Here is a 20,690-nt window from a genome sequence, read left to right as displayed (position 1 = left end):
CATCTCTGGCAAAGCTGTGTGACTTTATTCCTTGCCAAAATCTGGAATATTAAAATAGAACTTAATAATCAGATCTAATTTCAATCTGAATCATAAGGAAGGGGATCTATATTTTTTATAGTCTGTGTACTGTATAAATGGTATACAGCATAAAAGCGTTGAATGTGTGTATAACTGTTACACAGCATGAGGGACCATGGTATCTTCTACCACAGCTCCTGGGAATATACATTACTTTTCAGGATTAATTTACAGCAACTTATTTCATGGCTGTTCAAATAATAAATGCTGTGGGATTTTCCAGCATCACAGCTGTGGGCTAACTCTACTGTTACTATAATCAATGGCTATTTCTAGGAAATCCAGAACATGGCATCTTATGCTTCTTTTGAAAGTTCCTTTGTAGTCAGGTGATTTTTTTTTAATTTTTATTTTTCCTGGTAACTTGAACACTTTAATAGAATTCCAGCAGGAAACACCTAAGTTCTAATGGCTACTTCTAACCTTAGCATTTAGTTGATTGCCTACTCTTCATAAATTATGCAGAGTATATGGATCAACTGATAATGGACATCTTGCCTCACTTCAAGTGAGCGAATGATGATTTTCACAGGCATAATTCAGGGTAGGTTTGAGCTGAAAGTGTTTAATAACATTTAGGTACATATTTCCTACACAAAAATGTTTGATTTTTTCATGTTGTGAGTTTTTTGTTATGATAGGTGGATATCAAGGTACTTGCTTCACCTTTTCTCCCTATTAGATATAGAAATGATTACAAGGAGACCTCCCGTGTTCCAGTGCAAAGACACAAAATGCTGATGTGAGTTGGTGCAGCCATCTGGTGTACCTTAAAGGTGTCTATCCCACAACCTGGTTGAACAGGGTGTGTAGGAGCTCCTCTGTGGCTATACTTGGCAGCATACTTTGCTGCAGCGAGCAGGTATTTGTTGCTGGTAACCTGCCTTCATCTGGCCATAAAGTTGAAATCATTCCTCTCGGCTGCTTTGGTGGTAGGAGCAATTTCTAGGAGATGCAGAACAAACAGCTGGAGGAACCCTTACAAAACACTGCCATTTAAAACCCCACCTGGGAGTTGTCACAGCAGCCTGGGGAGGCCAGGGGATCCCAGCTGTTGTTAAGCCTTGTTCATGAGCTTCACTTGGACAAGCTAAAGCTAGGACTTGAGTATGGCTGCATGGTTTTAGCTCCTGTAAATAATCCCATAGCCCAGCTATCAGCCCAGTCTCCTAACGCTCCCCAGCTTTCCTCCATTCCGAAAGTATCAAAAGGTTGTTGTTATTACAGTTGCTAGGTGGCTTCATGACATTATTCCTGTCCTCCTGGCTAATGCTTAAGGCTTAGTTGTTCTTGAGGCAGGGGAAGTGTAAGTACTGAGAATGGTAATTACAGCACTGCTGATAATTTGCATCCACTTGCTCCTGGAAGATGCTTCTGTCAGCCTGACAACGTGATCAGAGCAAATTTTCTTTCATGGGAGAATATGTTTATTCTTTAGCGATGTTTGCTGCCTTATGTTCCAGTCTAATGCTTCCTATTAATTAGAATTCATTGTGCCATTTAAGTGAAGTGGGATTTTTGAAGTGAAATTCTGCACGATGACTTGTCGTTTACTCTCTGATTGTGTTTGCCTACTTGCCCTCTGAAGCAGCAACAATTATTCGAGCCTTCTGTTTTATTAGCTGTCATTTACAGTAACACTATGTGCATAATTATTTTTCTTCAGCTCTGCACTGATATTTAAATGAAACCTCTGGGATATGTTCCCATCTGATTGTGTGTTTATGTGTTGTGTTCAGTCACTAGCATTTGCTCTCTCTCATGTTTTTTGTAGCAAGCAAGTTTTGTGTCCTTTTAGGAAGTTTTTAGCTTTGATTTATTTCAATGTTCATTAAGCACTAATATGTTCAGATGCTTTGGATAAGCCTAGTTATAATACCAGTACCTTTAGGTCCCAAAGCCAAGAGGCAAAGGAAATTCAGCCTTTGAGCACTTTTGCAAATTTTGCCTGTAATGCATGGGTGCTGTTACAAATGAACTTTTTTAAATGGCAAGAGAAGGGTGTTTCCGTGTTTGTGAAATAAATGTTAGCCAAGGAGGTACAGGATTTTAGGCTTGGAGTTGCACGTTTTTCCCCAGTCTCCATAGTCCTCCTCCTCACCTTTTGACACTAATATGCCTGAGCCCTGCTCTTTGCTGGCACTGCTGTTAATCAAGAGGAGGGGATGGAGACTCTTGCAAAGGAAGCTGCAGGAAAGTAGAAGGGAACACAGGACATGCTTTGGGTGCCAAATTCTCTCTCAATGGCAGTGCTAAGATTGATTTCCATTTCTAGAGAAAATGATACTGTACCTTATGGACCTTGAACTCCTAAACTCAAACAATGCAAGTCAAAAAATACATTGTGAATTTAGGACATTTGCTCCCTTATTTTCAGAAGACTTGTGTTTATGAAATAGGCTTCTAGCCAAGCCTACTACTCCATAATGATGCAGCAGGCAAACTCTGTACATGCTGCAATGTATTTTAGGCTACATGATTATTTTTAATTTCATCCACAATCTTCCTTTTCGATTTAAAGATTGGTTTGATATATTTAGTGGATTTATCATTGCATGCGGTAAACTGTCTTTGCAGATGACACATGTAATGTTTGTCAGCACTACAAAATGTTTGTTTTTGTTTGCAATAAGCTGATCGTTGAAGTCACTGAGCAACATTCAAATGGATGTTTGTCACTGCTGTAAGTCGCATTTGGTAATCTTGAACATTCAAAAAGAAACAAAGAACAAAAATTTTAAAAATTTTGCTCATCATTACCATCAAATATCTCATAAAGTAACAGAAATAGTTTCTGTAACATTTTGAACATTCTTTTCCCCTGTGTAGCTTTTAAGTTTATATAAGCTCTGTATTTGTACATATCATGGCATAATTGTTAAACCACTACAATAATTAGAGTTGGGAAACTGAGGTATATCTTTTATTATGGCTGATGAAGAACAAACCAGTAACAGTTCCAAACTTTTTAAAGAAAAATACCAGTGAGGAACAGGGATAGTTAAAGATAAGATTAAAAATTTAGTCTATATTTTGTATTCAGTCCAAATCCCTAATACTATTAGTGATGATTTTTTAAGAGAAAGGAAAATTTAAAATTAGGTCTGAGTTACTTAATGTTCAAAAGTGTTTCACATAGCAGTAATGCTCTACAAATGAAAGGTGTATTTGCTTTACTTTGCATTGTGGTTGGAGGGCAATGTGCCACAATACTTACAAGAGAAGTGTCTAATCTGATAATTTTGCTCCCACTTGGAATTCAGTGATTTAAAGTGGACAACACATGGTATTATTCTCTCTTCTCCAGTCTTTTGCTAAAGCAATTCACACCATTTGAATTGTGTTGTTTGATCACTGAAATTTTGAGATATGGATGAACACAACAGCTAAAGAAAATGAATTTTAATTGTAGTTGCAGAAGCTGGCAGATGCTGATGGATATGTCAGGTTAAAGCAGTCAGGATGAGACATGGACACTATATGCCATTTACCTCACAAAACATGCAGTTGGACTTCCCCAGTGGAAGATCTTGGATTAAAAAATAAAAATGGTACAGCTAAATATTTTTCAAAAGACAGCAGGTGAGAAGATTCTGTAGCTATGCATGGCAGAACCAAAGAAAATCAACAAAGGCAGTAACAGGTATTTTGAGCTCAGTAATGCATTTCTACGTGATTAGTCCCATTACAATAAATAAGATTCCTTACTACTGCAAGATCTGCCCAAACTAGGCTTGTTCATAATGGTGAAGTATCTTCTATATTTTAAAAGTTGCTTTAGGAACTCACTCATACACCTTTTAAGTGCTACATTTGATGCTTTTAAGTAGTGTTTTTGCGGATGTTGTGAATACTCTGTTCCCACTACCTTTCAGTAACATGGGCAGAGGGTTTCAGTTCCTGGGATACTTTTGAGAAAATAGGAGAGCAGTCATCTCAGGAATAGAGTGAAATATAGTCAAATTCTTTCCTCTGCTGTAAGACTTCTTAAGGAGCATGAATTTAAGCCCCGCTATTGTATCCACAGCATCATGTGTATCGAGGCAGGAGGTTTCATATGGTTGTCATATGTCTTCTTGAAGGTATGTAAACATTCTGTTGAGCACTTCTAGGGCCAGTAGATATCTCCTGCACCACAGAAACCACAACTGGTTTGTCCTGAAGAGCAGACAAGCATCTTATGGATTCCAAGCATAAAGCCCTAAATTCTATCCCATTTTTGGCTATGAAACAGAGCATCTCCTGTGTTGCACAGACCTGTCATTCATTGTGGCCTGATCACCCTTGGAACTGCTGAAGTAGCACTGTGTTTAGAAACAGCCTAGCGACTTTTCATCCAGAATCAGGAATGAAGCTACTTACATTATTACTAATGAAAAAATTAATCATTTCCCATTTTATAGGAGTTTCATTTAGTGGTTTTCAGAAGAATAAAGTAAGAAGTATTTTTCGTTGGCTAATGTTTCTATTTGAACAGCCATATATATAACCTTTAAAATAAGACTGACATTTCATATTGGTCAGTGTCAGTTTTCCCTCAGGGACTTCACCAAAAGTATATATTCAAGGACAGTGTGATAAATGCCCTAATACAGGCCTTGGATCTTTCTTCCTTTCATCACAGGTTGACAGAAACTGGATGTGAAGTTCAGTGAATCTTTTAAATATATTAATTTTAAATTTATATATTATTAAGGCAGAGCTATTTTTAAATTGGGAAGACAGCTTTGGGGAAAGAGGTTATGTTATGCTGGTCACTTCTTCTTCTATGGGTGTGGGTAGTTTATGTGAAGTAATAACAACACTGGCAAATATTCCTGGTGGCATTTTTCACATCAGAATGCTTAAAAGGTTGGCTGTACTTGCTTCAAAGTGGAGATTTAAAAAAATAAAAAAAGGGGGGGGAGGGGCGTTATAAAAAGAGTATTCATTTTAAAATGTTGGAAATATTGAGCATCTCTGTGTGAGTGAACCCTTTCGCATCATGACTGGAGACCAGTTGCTGCAAAAGCAAACCTGAGAACAGCTGTCGGCAGGTGCTCACCGGCAGACTGCCAGTGACAGGGAAATGTGAAGAAGGACTTGGTTTCTTCGTGCACCAGAAGTGTTGGTTATTGCCCTGAATTTCAGTTACTCAAAACAATTATATTGGATAGGATCATGTCACTGGCCCACCTCTGCTGCAAGCTGGTAGAAAGCAGATGAGCTGAAAAGGAAAGTGACACATGATGGTGCTCCTGATACCTGCACCAGTGGCTTATGAAGCGGTGTAACATTACCGTACGGTTGGCTTGCTATGTCACATATTAATGAGAAGTTTATTTACCAGGATTATCTTTTTGCACATGTTGTTCTCTATTTGTGAGAAACCCTTCCTGTCTGTGCTACCTGGCAGGTGGGCCAGCGCAGTGTTAGGTTTTGCTAATTAAAGACCAGGCTTCATTTCACGAGGTAGGGGAAACAAATCCTGCCCTGCTCTTGGCTTGCTCTCTCAAGCACAGGCTCACAAGCACAGGGGCTTTCCATAGTCTGGGTTTAAAATTATGCAGTGCTTAAGTATTGTGAAAGGATTTTATTCTCTCATTGAAAAGAGAGTATTGTGAAAGGATTTTATTGAAAAGAATTGCAAAAAGATCTGCTAATTTCAGTTGGATTGAGGCTGGGATTTGCACAAAGAGACTAGTGTTGACATTGAATTTAGGGGGAAAAGCATGGCATTGCACTCTTCAGTTTGAAGCTTCTCTTACAGAGGTTTTGAAAGTATCCTGTGCAAGGTTTGTGCAGTTTCTCTCTTTTCCCTCCAAGCAGCAGGGAGTCTTTGACAAGGGCCGTGAGAAGAGGTTGCTTGTCACCAGGACTGTGTATGCATTTGGTATGGATGCTGGGGAAGGTAAAGAAATAACATAGCAACAGAACAGAAATTTAACAAAGGTATAAATGACCAAAGGTATAAGGCAGCGAGGACCTGGTACCTGAGGAAGCTCCAGAAGGATGAGACCATTATTTGAAAAGTTACTGCTTACAAACTTCACTTAGTTGCCTTCTGTGCTATGTTGTGTTGGCACCTTAGTTTATAAGATTTCGTGAGGAAACATTAGAAGTGACATGTAGGGAAAGACAAATGGGACAAATTACACATTAATAAATAGAGTCAAGTCTTTGCTGAGGGAAAGGTGGAACATAGTGCAGGCTTTGCAGCACGTGCTTCTCTGAGTGCTACTTAGGTGTGCTCTGGGTCACCTCTGGGCTTGGCTGATGGCTGAGATCTCTGCCTTGCAGGGGAGAAAAGGAGAGCAGGCGTCAGAGGGACTTCCTCAGGAGTTCTTCTGACAGCCAGAGGGCTAAACCCAGTTTCCCCAGGGAACATAGACTGAAATAGAAGGGCAAAGGAAATGGTGTTTAATTGGTCCCTATTGAAAACAACGGGATTGTTGCCTTGTAAAACCAAATATTTTGTGAATGAAGCTTCCAGGGACTGCATGTTTCGGAGTTCCTGTAAAATGAACTCTCCTGGGAGCTGGTAAGTAAGCCAGAGCTCACAGCATGTTTCTTTTCTCTGCTGAGTATGACCTGTCTGTGCAGAGGAAGATATCTGATGGAAACCTGAATGGATAGCATGATGGATCTAGGGATGCATGCAGATTAAAAGTTAAAATGGGATGCTGTAAAAGGAAAGAGGCAAAACACATAAAATTGCAAGTTCATTTCTTCAGGAGAAAAAACAACAAATAATAATAATAATAATAAAAACAACCAAGCAGAAATGCCTATTTCTCCCAGCCATGCTCTTACTTATTCTGCTGTGAACTCAACTGAATTCAGAGGCAACATGTCCTCTTTTCTATTTGGTTTTAGGAATAGGCCTATTAAGAGAAAATGCAGGCAGAGTATACTGCTGGAAATGCTGGTCTGACCTACAGTTAATTCTTAGCCACGATGCCCAATAACTGGAAGTCTTTTATATGTGGCCCAAGCTAAAGACTGCCACATTTTAGCAGTAAAAATAGCACTAGTTAGTAGGAATAATAGCTCAGCATTTTATCCATTGTATTCACTGGAACACAAGATGGGACTTCATTGGAACTTCAGTGACTCCATTTTTACTTTGATTATTTATAGCTAAATGAATGGAAAAAAAAAGAGTTATGTCAGCCATTTTCCTTATTGCATTGCATCTTTGTTAGTAAGCAGACTAAGCTGAAGTGTTTGGTTTTATGGATTACCATAGAGAGCAATTCAGTCTGTCAAATATTGCAATTTTCACACAGGATGGGAATCAGAGATGTTATATATCCCAAAATTGTGTTCTACCTAATGTATCTAGAAGACACAATGTAAAGGAGGATCACAAGCCTTTTGTGTTTCCAGCTCCAAAGGAGTCTCAACTGTGTTCAGCGCAGCTTGCAGATGTGTCAAAAGTGGAAAACACACAGAACCACACAATAGCTGAGGTTGGAAAGGACCTCTGGAGGCCATTGGGTCCAACCCCAAGATCAAGCAGGGTTACCTAGGGCAGGTTGCCTAGGACCATGTCCAGATGGCGTCTGAAGTTCTCAAAGGAGGGAGAGAACCTCTCTGGGCAACCTGTACCACTGCTTTCCACCTGCACATTAAAGAAGTGATTCGTTATGTTCAGACTGCACCTTCTGTGTTTTGGTTTCTGGCTATTGCCTCTTGTCCTGGCATTGGGCACCACTGACAAGAGCCTGGCTCCTACTTTTTCTTTTCCCTTCAGATACTTATACACATTGGTAAGATCCCAACTGAGTTTTCTCTTCTCTAGGATGAAAAGTTCCAGGTTTCTTAGCCTTTCCTCACAGGAAAAATGCTCCAGTCCCTTGGTCATCTTGGTGGCCCTACGTTAGAGCCTTTCCAGTATGTCCATGTCTCTTGTACCCTGAGCAGCCCAGAACCAAACCCAGCTCTCCAGGTGTTGTCTCACCAGTAGAGGGGAAGGATCACCTCTCTTGACCCACTAGCTGCACCACTTCTAATGCAGCCCAAGATGCCATTAGCTTTCTTTGCTGCAAAGACACATTGCTAGCTCACGTTCAAGCACTGGCCTTCTCTCACCTAATAGAAAGGCCAGGCCTTGCATTTGCAGATGGCCCTCCCTTATGTACCCCTGTGCCAGGGAAAAGCTGGGATCAGGAAAGCACAAATGCAGTGAGAAATCATGGCAACACACAGATAGCCCACCTCATCTGAAGTATCCCAGCTGGAGAAAGGTATTTTTAGGTGGTGCTCCAGCCCCTCTCCAGCCATGAAACCTACCATGGCATTAAGATATATGTTAGAAATGATAATATTGGACAGTTCTGAGAAGGTATGCGTGAGGAACTGCATTGAATACTGGATGACCTCTTATGTTCTGTCTTGTGGTGCTTATTGGGCAGTATCAGGTCAGAGGTTTATTATGAGGCAGTTGAAAAAAACCCAGGGCAATGAGGAGTAAAAGCCAAAGGACTGTGGTTTGCTTTTGATTTTTTTTCCCCCCTCTTTGAATGTTCTTGTTGCTACAGTAGCCTAAGATACCTTTGCTATGGATACAAAAGCTCTAGCTATCTTAATTCTTCAGGAACAACTTGTTTATAGCCTGATTGTGCTAAAATCATAGAGGTATGCTGTTTTTGATGGCTGCTGAAAAACTACCACTCTGTCTTCATAATGGAAACCAATTTTGAATGCTCCTAATGATATGGGAGCTGAGGCTCTGCTTTTAGGTGTGACATGAGCACTTAAGGACTTGCACCTCAGTGATCTTTAAAAGGAGGACTTGGGGTACTAAAGCATTAGCTGCTTTTGTATCTTAGTACTGCTGTAGAGTAAAGGCTGCATCCATCTTGCATTTCCAGGTAACGGAAAGATCTGTTTGGCTGAGCAGGGATGCCATTGTAATACTTTCACTTTGAGTACCTGCTAATAAAGTGCTTTGGAGCTATTGCATTTCCTCTGCACTAGAGAATCATTTGATTTGCCACATCACAGTTTTATGACCAAGATCAGAGTTGGCAGGTACATGTGACTGAGACAGTTTGTTGTTCTGTGCTACTTTTATGGATTCAGTCATTTTCAAAGCTAGTCCCTTTGGTGAGCAGGAAAGCACAAACCTCACCTATCTTGGGGTCTAAGCATCTTATCTTGTGTTCCTTCCATTTCCTTTAGCTCAATGACCTTTTATTTTATTTTATTTACTTATTTATTTATTTATTGAAGACAGCTCTATTTCATCTCTGTGTGGAACAGTAACGTACATTTTTTCATTTTTTTTGGTGTTCAGCGGGGGAATAAAGGTGCCGATGAGAAATTCACAGGAGGCCTCATTTACTAGCATTACAAAATTTAAATCTGAAGGATCACACCCACAAGAGCTTATTGTCAAACTGTGCTCTTCCAATGGAAGAAAATGTTTCCATGGTAACTTTCTAATGAGTCTGCTTGAAAACCTTTCCAAGAAAAACTTTTTTTTTTTTTTTTTTTCCAGTGGATTAGACATTTGTGAGGTCAAGTGTCTCCTTTGCTGTAGGTACACCTCATGTAATATTATTTGTGGTTTTTACATGGTCCAATTATTTTCAAGGAGAGAGCCTCAAAAATAATCTGTAGAAACAGGACAGGAAACCAGGTCAGGGCAGGATTTCACCTAATTTAAGACATCCACCTCTGAGGTAAACATATTGGATTCCTTTATAATCAATGCAGAGAAATAGATTCTTGCAGGGTGTTATTCATCTGACCTATTTTAGACATCAATGTCAGGCTGAGCTGAGTCATGCACTAGAATTGCCATTTTCTTTCCATTGACTACAGAGGGAACCTGGATGACTACATTGCATTGTAGATATCTACATCAGTAGAGAAGCCCCTATCCCCAGATACTTTTGCAATCTAAAGGTCTAGAAAACATGCTTTTAGAGAAAAAGGTGGAATAAATGGTTACACGGTCTAAAAAAAAAAAAAGGGATGTGCACATAAATCTTCTAATAATTAATTTGAAAAGAATGGAAAAGGAGTGAACTGGAGAAAAGTAATGGCTCAAATAATTATTGTAAGGATAGCAAGGCACTGATGTTTCACAGAGAAGTACTGATATTTTTCTTCTTTTGTAGAAGCACTCCACAATTTGTTTCATATCCCAGCACCCTACAAGTTCTAGCCTTATACTTTAACAGACAGGTACTTACTGATACAATTTTCCTGTTGTTGAGGCGATACACAGATATGTCCTCCTTTTCTTTCTTAAGGACGTTTTAAACACAAAGCAAAACTACAGTTAAGCAAACAAAAAACAATGGAATAGCGGAATAGGTTCTCTTTCTCTCTTTTTTTTCCTCCCTTCATTGGAAAGTATGGTTGTTTTCAACAAGGGCTTTGGTTCTGGTAAGGGGCTGGCAATGAGTTTTTTTTGTCTAGAGCACAAGAAGGTTCACACAGTATTTGAATGGAAGTTGACTCTGACGAAGATAGTTTGTAGAAACTACTAACTACATGATTTTTATCACTTATCTGATATTTAACTAAGTGCTTCATAGGATATCAGAAGGAGATTTTACATGGTTCAAAACAATCAGTAATGATATTAAAAAAGGAAAAAAAAACCTTTTTTTTTCTTTTTTTTTTTCTTGTTCTTCTAGTTTACCTGTTGTAGTAAGAGCAGTACATGACAGAGAGATAATTTGAAATATGGTAGTGGATGTTATTATGTGTTTTGCATTTTTTTTCTTTACTGATATAAATAAATGTTTTTCTTATCAGACCAAAGTTTCTTAACCAGTTCAAGGTGGTCTAAGCAGCTGGCACTACTGAAATCAGTGGTTTTTTTTTTGTTTTTCTTTTTTTTTTTTTTTTTTTTTCCCTAGTGTCAGAGGAAGAGCTTGGTGTGGGTTTGGAAATAAATGGAAGATGAAAGGATAAGACTACTTCTTTTGGTCACAGCACTAACTTAGTGTTGATGAAAGCAGGAATCCACTTAGGTGATGCTTGTGTGTTTTGACTGCTTTGTAGTCAAAAATGTCCTTGGCCAGTAGTTGGCATTTGTTAGTAACACTAAGGGTGAAGTTTAACTATCATTCTATATTTACCTGAATGTCTAAATATCACAAAGCATCATTTAGGGGCTAACGGTGTTAGAACAAGACTATATTTTGGTCTTGTTTTTTTTCCTTAGGGCAACATTGGAAAACCAAGGATGTTGTCATTCTTTTAATGATATTAGATTTTGGTGGGAAGTCTGGGTCTAATTCCTGTGAAATCATTAAATATAATCCAAATAATTTGTGTGGGCTTGATGTGTGTTATTCCACGTGCTCATAGTGGAAAGAGTATTTAGATTCATTGCAATGACCACCTGCTATTTGCAGAGCAAGCTGTTTGTTAATGGACTCGCTGAAAGGAAATTTAGCAATCAGGATGGCAAACATGGATGCTATTACTCTGCTGGGCATGGAGCTACTTCAACTTGTACATACACATACTTGCACATACAGCTGATTTTCTTCTAGAAAGAAGGGGGGAAAAAAAAGACTTTTCTGTTTACAAAAGCATGTGTTATAAATCCTGCCAGAACTTCTGTTTTCAACATCTGAACTGAGTCATTGTCTCTAAAGCTTTATTTTGCAGTATACTTTCCCAAATAGAAGAAGAAATATTCATAAACTCTGGAAGTGTCTTTTTGGTTTGGTCACTGTCCTCTATTATTCTACGTGACCCAGAGTTTTGTTTCATGACTTGGTCACAATGATGACGCGAGTAACAAATGTCTGCCTATTTCTGCAACACTGAAGTTTGCCCAGAAGTTAATTTTTCTGAATTTTGGACTGCCAGCTCAAAATGTATTTTGAGTTGGTGTAAGTTTTAATCAACGTGTAATGTGACATAACTTTCTTCTTAAAGTGTTTAAGCCCTTAAGCAGTTTTTTATTCTTTTTATTTAATTTTTATTTTTTTTAATTCAAAAGTGTTCAGAGCCTTCATTTGAGAGCAGAAGAGGGTGTATGTAAAATCCAGTAACATATGTTCTGAAATATTTTGAAACTGCAACTACATAAATTGATGTGTCCTAGCTCTTACTCTTTCTGGAAAACTTTTCTTGCCTCAGAACACTGAGTGAGATTTATGTACTCCAAAATGCCACAAATACCATGCATCAACATGCAGAACATCAGATGGAGCAAAGCTTTGCTTTGCTGGATCCTCTTTATAGAAGAAACCAAGTGGGAAGGAAGGAAACTGCCAAAAATTGCTTCCAGGTTTTAAAACTCCAGAAAGGCGGATGCATGGAAAGTTTGAAACTGCTTCCTTAAACAGGGCCCAAAGACTTCTTATTCTTCATCAGTGAACATAGAGATGTTAGCAGAAATTGGAGAAAAAGATTTTTGCAACTGAGTTACTACAAGGACCATAGTACAGTTTGGGGTGCTGCAAACAGAAATGCCAAACACTGTTAAATGTGATATGTACTGGGATGCTGGTTATGGATACTGCTGTTTCATGGCAGGATGAGAGTTTTGGGGGGGACTAGAGGAGTTGTACAGGGACCTTCCACTCATGGCTGGTGGGGTTTATTCAGTGAATGTCTGTAAAGTTACATGCACACTCACTTAAGGTGGATCTGAAGTGGAGGGATCCCAGCCAGCTTCAGGCTGGAAGGTATCTTCTGCTCATATTATCACATTATTACACCCAATCTAATACAGCTGTCTGAAAGATTGCTAGTTTTATAAATGCATTTTTTTTTTCCAGTAAGATTTTTTTTTAACTTTGATTAAATACTGACAATTTGTTAGGGACAAAAGCACTATAAAAAGTAATACTGTGGGATTTATCTATTTTGATTCTAAGCTAAATATGTTTAATATGTATATTAATGTTCACAGACTGAGCTAAATCCAAGTTGCAGCATGTTTCACTGAGGTTCTTGATTTCTAATGACTTTGCTTGTACAAATGTCACCATCTGGAACTAGCTCATGTGACTTTTTATATTGAAGGAACAGACTGATTGCATTTAGAAATCTGAGACAGTAGATTTTCTTGCGACATTATGTTACACTGTCATGCCAAATTTCAGTAAGGGGAGATTTGTTCAGATTTCATCTAAAACTAATAGCTACAAAATACGCAATGATTACCCAGTGAGGCTCTGGCACTTGGTTCCTTCATAGGAAATCAAAACAAGAAATGCTATAGTTGGGCAGATGCTAGTTTTTCAGCATTTTTTTTTTAATGCAGCTCTGCTTGAAACTTCTGTATCTTAAAACGTAATTAAAAATGAAATTTATTTAAACTGAGTATATTAAAACCATCCCATTTTGGACTGAAAGGGCACTTCAAGTTCAAGTGTTTAGATAATAATCTATTATATCTGCGGCTCTAGTCTGGGAGACTGAATCCTTTTGTGGCTGACTACAACCACAGCTGAATCTGGTGACAATTCAAGGAGCTGTGATACAGAGTGTTTGTAATTGTTCTTCCAAAGTTTCTAAAGCTGTCAAATTTTAGAGTTCAGATTTCCTTACATCTGAATTGTTGTGCCTACATCCTGGCCTGAATCCAGGGATCCTGCTATAAATAGGTTTCTTCAGAAAAGCACTGAGAGATTAGAAGTCAAGCCTTTTTTTTTTTTTTTTTCCAGACCTAAAAAATGGTTATTATTCTTGTCCTCGCTCTTACTGTTTTCTTGGGAAGAAAATGGCCTTAGAACCATGCAGGGGAGCTCCTCACCAGAGGAGGGTTAGGTGGGTGGGAAAGACTTGCTGCTTGCTGGGTGTGCTGTGGCACAGCGAGGTTGTCACTGCAGGTAATGTTGCTCTTGCAACATTAGGTAGGAGAAACCACTCCTTTGCTGCCTGGCTAAACGGTGAATGTGGCCTCCATGCATGGGCAGGAGCCCCACTTGGTGGCTTCCTATGCAGGTACCAGGGTAGGACATCTAGAAACGGCAGTTGTCCCCCACCCTTTGCTAGATGGAAAGCAGTTCTCCTAGGTCTTCTCTGTACAGTGATGTGTTTCTTGTATTTTTTTTTTCCTCTCCTTTGCTTATTTCTCTGCTGTAAGTGAAACATTTTGGATTGCTCCACACATTGCAAGGCAATAACAAGAATGGAGATGAGGGGTGAAAAGTATCCCAGAGGACGTGGAGGAGGAGGAACTGAACTATATGCTGGAATAGTTGTAGGTCAGAGTGTACCAGGTAATTGCTGGTGAGATTTTACTGAGCAAGGAAATATGGATTTTTGCCAGTTTATTCATTTCTTCTAATTTCTTCCATGTACAAAATCCTCCTGAATCACGGTAAAAGTGCCAAGTGTTATCTCCTTACAAAAAGTACTGATTTTTTTCCTCATAGATATTACCGTGTCTGGTTGCTAGCTGTGTGAGTGTAACAAAATCTAGCAAATCTGTTTTAAAAACACGTCCCATGGTGCAAAAAATGCATTGTTTGTATTTAGTTCTTGCTGGAGACATAATGCCATGAAAATGTGAGGGGAAAAAAACAACTTTGTTTTGGAGAAAAGTCATTATGAAGTAGTATTTGAAAGGTTACACAAATTACTTCACATTGGGCTTGTGAATTTTTATGTGTTGTCTTTGGTCTTTCTAGGCATCAGCTATGCTGTTACCAGCCAGGAACACCATGAATCCATGAGTTTTTTGAAATCCCTGATGGGAATGTGGGAGACAAGGCATGAAATGCCAAGATAAGGGTGTTACTGAACTTTAGTGGGGTTAAAGTCTGGTTTCCTGCAACATTACATTATCCCTTTCTTTAATGAGCTGACAACCCAGATCTGAACATCCCTGATACCTGTTGGGCTGTGAGTATGCATTTCAGTAGAGAGTCATGAGTTTGTGGTAGCATGGGGAAGTACTTTTGATTCCGGATATATGTAGAATGTTATGTAATAATAATGTTTTTTATAAAATAATACCTCCCCTTTAAAAAAACAAACAAACAAACAAAAAACAAAACAGAACCCAACACCAAAAAAAAGCCATATGGAGTGGCAATGGAGTGATGAAACTGAACACGTTCTCTCTTCTTAATGAGGCTTGTTTTTTGCTGTGTGATGGAGTACAGGAAAATGTGCTTGAGCCCTGACCTGAGCTCTCTGCAGCGTGACTTCTCTTTCTGAATAGAACAGGCTCATTGATACCTAGAATATTACAGACTAGTGGGACTGCAATTAAGAAGTAGCAGTGCTAAAAGTGGGTGTGACTTTGTGCAATAGAAAAGACGGTCCTTTTTGAGGTGATGAAAAGCAAGTTCTGCTTTTCCTGACACCCACATGGTCCTTTTGTTTTCAGCAGGCTTCCCACCAGCGCCTCTGCAAGCCTGTTCTTAGGTGCAACCAAAAGCAGAGTTTTCTTTTTATTATTCCCTCACCGCAGAGGCAATTCTGCTTTCACTGAATTGAATGGAAGTTTGTGAGTAAGGATGATGTTTAAATTCATCCATGGTGCTACAGTAGAGTTCATGCATCCGTGCCCATCTTCGATAAATGTCAGCTATGTGATGTGGTTTGCTCTGAAGTGACATCTATTGAATTGGAGAAGACCCAGGGGAGAACATAAACTGATGACACAAGTTTTGAACGACGGGCTTGGGAACAATAGATGCACATGTTTATAGAGCACATCTCTTTCAATCTCCTCGGAGGATTTTCCTCTCGTATCTTGAGTAGGATGGAAATCTTTTCGGTCTGGTGGATTTGATATTTTTAACTTCACTTTTTATTGTGTTGTGGATAAAAAATGAATGCAATCTTCTCATTTATGTCCCCTTGTTACCCACTGGTCCACAATGAGTGAGGCTTTCACATCTGTTCCACACCTCTGCTAACACTGTGCCAGCCTTGATCTGGTAGAATGAGAGGCACTGCTGAGAATAATGCTAGCAGCTTCCTGCCTCCTCGCTGCAGGCTTCCTCCATTACACGGGCAGGCTTTCTACAGGCTGCATGTTAGGGAGACGGATTGCTACAGTCCTTGTTTTTAGAGGTATCTAAATGTTCTTTTAGGAGCCACTTACTGTAAATTTCTCTCCTGAAATAATCCCAGAAACATTTAAGATTTTGTAGAAAGTCTTTTGAGGCACAGGAAGGTATGTTCTTTCTCACTTTTAGTTCAGAGTCTCTGTGAAGCCTTGGTGTCATCCTTTTCATGCCATGTTTGAGGGCTACTGGTTCTACCAGGCAGGATGCCCTGCTGTTGAATTAGCCAGGTACAGCACAGGGTGCTTGGTCTGGCCATGGCTCATATGTGTTTGAATAGACTAGGATCAGAAGAGTAAATTTCTGTTTACTTGAGGATTTGTAATAATGACTGTGGCAGTTTTGACCTAATACTGCAAGCACTTTAAAGCCATATACTTTTTTATTCAGTGAACCAGTTAGGGAATCTGTAGAGCACAGACTTATTGCACTATAGTATAAGATTTAATATAGTAACAAAGCAGTCTTCATGGCTGTTTCCCGCCCACCAAGATATCTTTGTTTCACAATGTCTGTATTGGAATGACAATGCTATTAAATGCAACACGAATATTTGCTAACTGAAGATATTTTTACAGTACTGATCCCTCTAATATCAAGGTAGATGTGATGATAGTCATCTGTGCACTTCTGTCTGTCTACGCTATGTTTAGTTAACTCATGGACTGGAGAGTGATTTCAGATTATGATTCATGAATTGTTATGAAGGGGAAAAGTGGATATGGAAATAGCAGGAGAGGCTGGGAGTTTAAGTTTATAAATAATTATAGCATCTGACAGTCAATCTGATCTCAGTGAAAACTCCTTGTTAACAGTGCTAAGCATTGGATCTTGGTGAATGTTCAGGGTAAGGTGGGAGAAGGAGCTAAGCTAAGCTGTATTTGGATCTTCCCTCCAGTTGCATTAACTAACAGTGGATGAAACCCTTCTTGTAAAGAAGCACTTTTGAAACTCCCTTTAGACTTTGAGGGTTTTTGCTTTTTCATTTATATTAATATATAGTCTCTAAAATATTTGTCCATGGGAAAATATATTGATCTATGTTTTAAACTTAATAAATAATGTTAATATTAACTACTGCACAAAGAATCTCTATTGTCTTAGAACCACTAGATGAATATTGTTAAAGAACTCTGTGTAAGGGCTGGAATAATTTAACTACAGTTACTCAGACATCACAGTGTATTATTTTTGTCAAAAGAATTGGTGCTGACTTGGAGTTGATAATGCTTATGCAAGCCCATTTTATGAAGCGGAAAAGCATGGGTAAAACAGGTATCTTAAAGGTGATGGGGTTCAATCTGAGCCTTACATCCCAGGTGAAATTTTATAAATCAGACAACCAGATAGCTTCATTTTGAACTGGCATTTATCTAGGATCAAGTTAGGGACTAATGCCATTGCACAGTTTAGGGTTGATTGTACACTTCCTTACTTTTTTAAAATATTGAGTTTTCAACTTAATTTGTACAGGTGACTGTTAGCTCTAGGACACACTGTTTATGCTGTAGAACGGAAAAGTCCACAGGCTGAAAAAGCCTTAATTTTCAAGCAAAAATCAATATTTTTCATTGGATAAAAAATTGAAACTTTAGAATTTTTTTATAACTGTTCACACATTCCACTCAAAAAGCAGTCTGTTTCTGTAATCACCTGTCTTTTCAGTATAACTTCTTTGACTGTGAAAGCACACTATTGAAATCTGTTGCTAAACCACTGGATAATGCATCTTAAATTTACAATTCCATCAAAGTGGGAAAAACTGCTTCTTTTTCTTTGTTTATGTTTTTAATTAAGTACCTCTACTGTGAGTAACTTGAAATTAGTCCTTTTGTTTAGATCATCCCATTATCTAGAGCGATATAATAGCTGGTGATTTAGTAGTGTTACAAGGGTGCACAGGCAGCTCTCTGATTTCTGTTGCTTAGTTTTCAGTGCTTGAAGTAAACGCTTGAAATTGAGAGTGTTTCAGTAATCTCTGCACTTTTTCTCATGAACTGACCCAGTGTCACTGGGAAAAAGCAGAGTATTTCTACTGACTTACAAAGCATTCATAATTGGGGCTGTAGCACTTCTAGGGCCCACCTGCATGAGGAAGCTGATTTCAAAGTGATGTGACTTGATGTAACCACATCATAATCAGTGAGGTATAAGGACCATATCTGAATGAGAAGCCGGTATTTAAAAAACCTAAGAGCTGCTGAACTGAGACAGACTAAGGCATGTGCCATCCTGTGGGCCGTTTCAGGTGGTGGCCAGAAGTACAGGGTGATCAGGTTAATTTATAGCTGATTTTTTATCAAAAACAGCAGGATAGGTGATGCTGTTCAGGAGAATGTCTTGCTAACACATCTGATACCATTTCTCACAGCTGTTGGGTGATACTCACTATGGTATTGCTTACATGATGATTTTTCTAACGGAATTGAGCTAGAAATCATAGTAGCCTTCATGGGCAGAATCATCTTCTAAAAATCTTGTAGCTTTGGTTTTGCATCCGCCTGTCTTAAATTCAATGCACAGAAATATATGACACAGACCAACTTTCCAAGTGTATAGTTACCCTCAGGAGAAAAGTGTGAGTGGGTTTGCTGCAACAGGCAGTCTGTTACAGCTACCAGAATTAAGAAATCTCAGCTGAATACAGAAGTCAGCCTGGATATTTCCAGAAGAAGACAAAAGTTGAGGTAGCTTCACCACTTTGTAGTGGTGAACGTTTTTATTTATACATATGCATGTATGTTTATAAATATATATATATATAAACATATTTTCTCTTCCATCACCTTCTGATTCACTGAGTTAGGAATAAGAGAAGCTTGAGACTTGTGTGAGCAGACCTATTTTTTCTGTGACCCTGGGGAGCTGAGGGGTATTAAATCTACAGAATATGCATTAATAGTTTAGATAGATTACATAGGTCTGCTGCTCAGTTTTGAGGTTAGGAATACGTACAACATGGGCCTTTGTGTGCAGAAGGTGGGTTTGGTCCAGCCAGTTGCTGCTGTTTGGGGTTATTTTCCCTAATCTCCAAAGCCCAGCATCAGTGTCCCTCTAGTCCTTAAGTGCTAGTAGGGTCATATTTTGCAAGTTCAATGTTTGTTTCTCTGTCTCTAAATAAAATTTGGCTAATGCTCAGAGTATTGTTCAGTTTTGCTTCTTTTCACACAGATATTTTGCACCAAGTTCTCTGTTACAACTCCTCTGTGTACACCTTGCCCTTCTTGAAAACATTTCTGTGGCTGTCAATAACATGCAGAAGCTCTGAAATCTGTGCCTGTAGTGAGGGTCCCTTCAAAGGGAGGCAACAACGGTCTTCAGTTCCCTGCAGGAAAAAAGTGCCTTCCACTCCAGAAGCAGCTTTCCCAACACAAGTGCAGTGTAAGATCCTTTCATAAGGAGAATGAATCATCAGCCGTGTGTGGTGCTCCTCTCCCAGTTAATGAAGGATGACAATGTTTGGTGTACAGTGTAGTTGCCAGGCAAACAGCAGCAAAAATATCCATTAGAAGTTATTTTGGGAAATACTGGGTAGAGTATGCCTCTTGGTTATTACTTATAAGTCAAGATTTCAGGTTCCTGCCTTCCAGAAGTATTTGGAAACACAGCTTTTATTTAGAATGTTTCATGATCTTCAGATTAAATCTGAGACTTGTATTGTTCCTTTTGCAACTAACACAGTTGATCTATGACTGAATTGTAGCGACTGGTTCGAGTCTTTAGTCCAGAGTTGTCCTCTAAGGTTTCTGATCATGAAAGTGATGCTGCAGGTTTTTATAACTTTTGTGACTTTGTGTTTTATAGTATATGTTTATACTGCCTGTGTTATTGATGCCCACAGCATGAGCAATTCAAACCATATTAAGTTAGTGGTGTTTCCTGTGTGGTAGTGGGATTCAACACTATTATCCAGAAAACTCTCTGGGTGACTAACTCTGGAGGGGCCTAAGTAATCTCTGTCTCAGTAATGTGAGCACTGGCTCCATGGTTGATACATTTGGAGTTTATACAGTGCTTGATTAAAAACTCTGAGAAGCAGAATTTTCTATCCTGCCACTGAATGTCTCATTACTTGCATGGTCAGTGTCTTTTCTTATCTCTTTATCAGACTCTAAATCTTGTCAAGATGGGATTTCTTATGAGGAACCTTAACTTCTAAATGGGTAAGAAAGCCACCAGAAAAGCCGTCCTTTGGTGGTATTGTGCTTCTGATCTCTGTGTGTGGGATTGATCTTGCTGAAAAATTTTGTTAATGACTGACACACAAAAAAGAAAGTGATGAATATTGTGGCTGGTGACACAAAGCATTGCTAGTACAGAGGAGGATCTGAATTTCTAACAACACAACTCAGATGATGGTCTGGGCTAACACCAAGGGATGGAATTTAGTAGTGCAGAATGAAAGATCATGCTGGTGAGGACTTAATAAAAAGAACTTTGCTATGGCCGGAGAGTCTGTTAATTTGATGGGGCAGGTGGGTGTTACAGCACAGCTATTGTGTGGCTAGGCAAGAATATGGTACCATAAACAAATATTCAAGAAAATGGGAAAATGAATTGACACTGAAGAGGTCCAGTAAAGAGGGGGAGGAGGTATGACAATACCTGTTCTGTAGGAAG

General features: G+C 38.9%; 1 protein-coding gene across 14 annotated transcripts in view; it reads left to right on the top strand.

Annotated features, from left to right (window-relative positions):
- The window catches only part of PDE1C (phosphodiesterase 1C), a 396,700-nt gene that overhangs the window by 90,498 nt on the left and 285,512 nt on the right, over positions 1–20,690 (top strand). The window contains exon 1 of one of the 14 annotated variants that reach the window (XM_080582941.1): positions 20,215–20,233. The exons of the other annotated variants lie outside the window; for them this stretch is intronic. Within the exon in view, the coding sequence (XP_080439067.1) occupies positions 20,230–20,233 (4 nt within the window). The 5' untranslated portion in view covers positions 20,215–20,229. Of the gene's footprint in view, positions 1–20,214; positions 20,234–20,690 lie in introns of those variants that run through there. 14 annotated transcript variants of the gene reach the window in all.

Source organism: Anser brachyrhynchus (genome assembly GCF_964034855.1).
Source record: "Anser brachyrhynchus genome assembly, chromosome: 2".
NCBI lineage: Eukaryota > Metazoa > Chordata > Aves > Anseriformes > Anatidae > Anser > Anser brachyrhynchus.
This window is presented reverse-complemented; position numbering and strand designations above follow the sequence as displayed.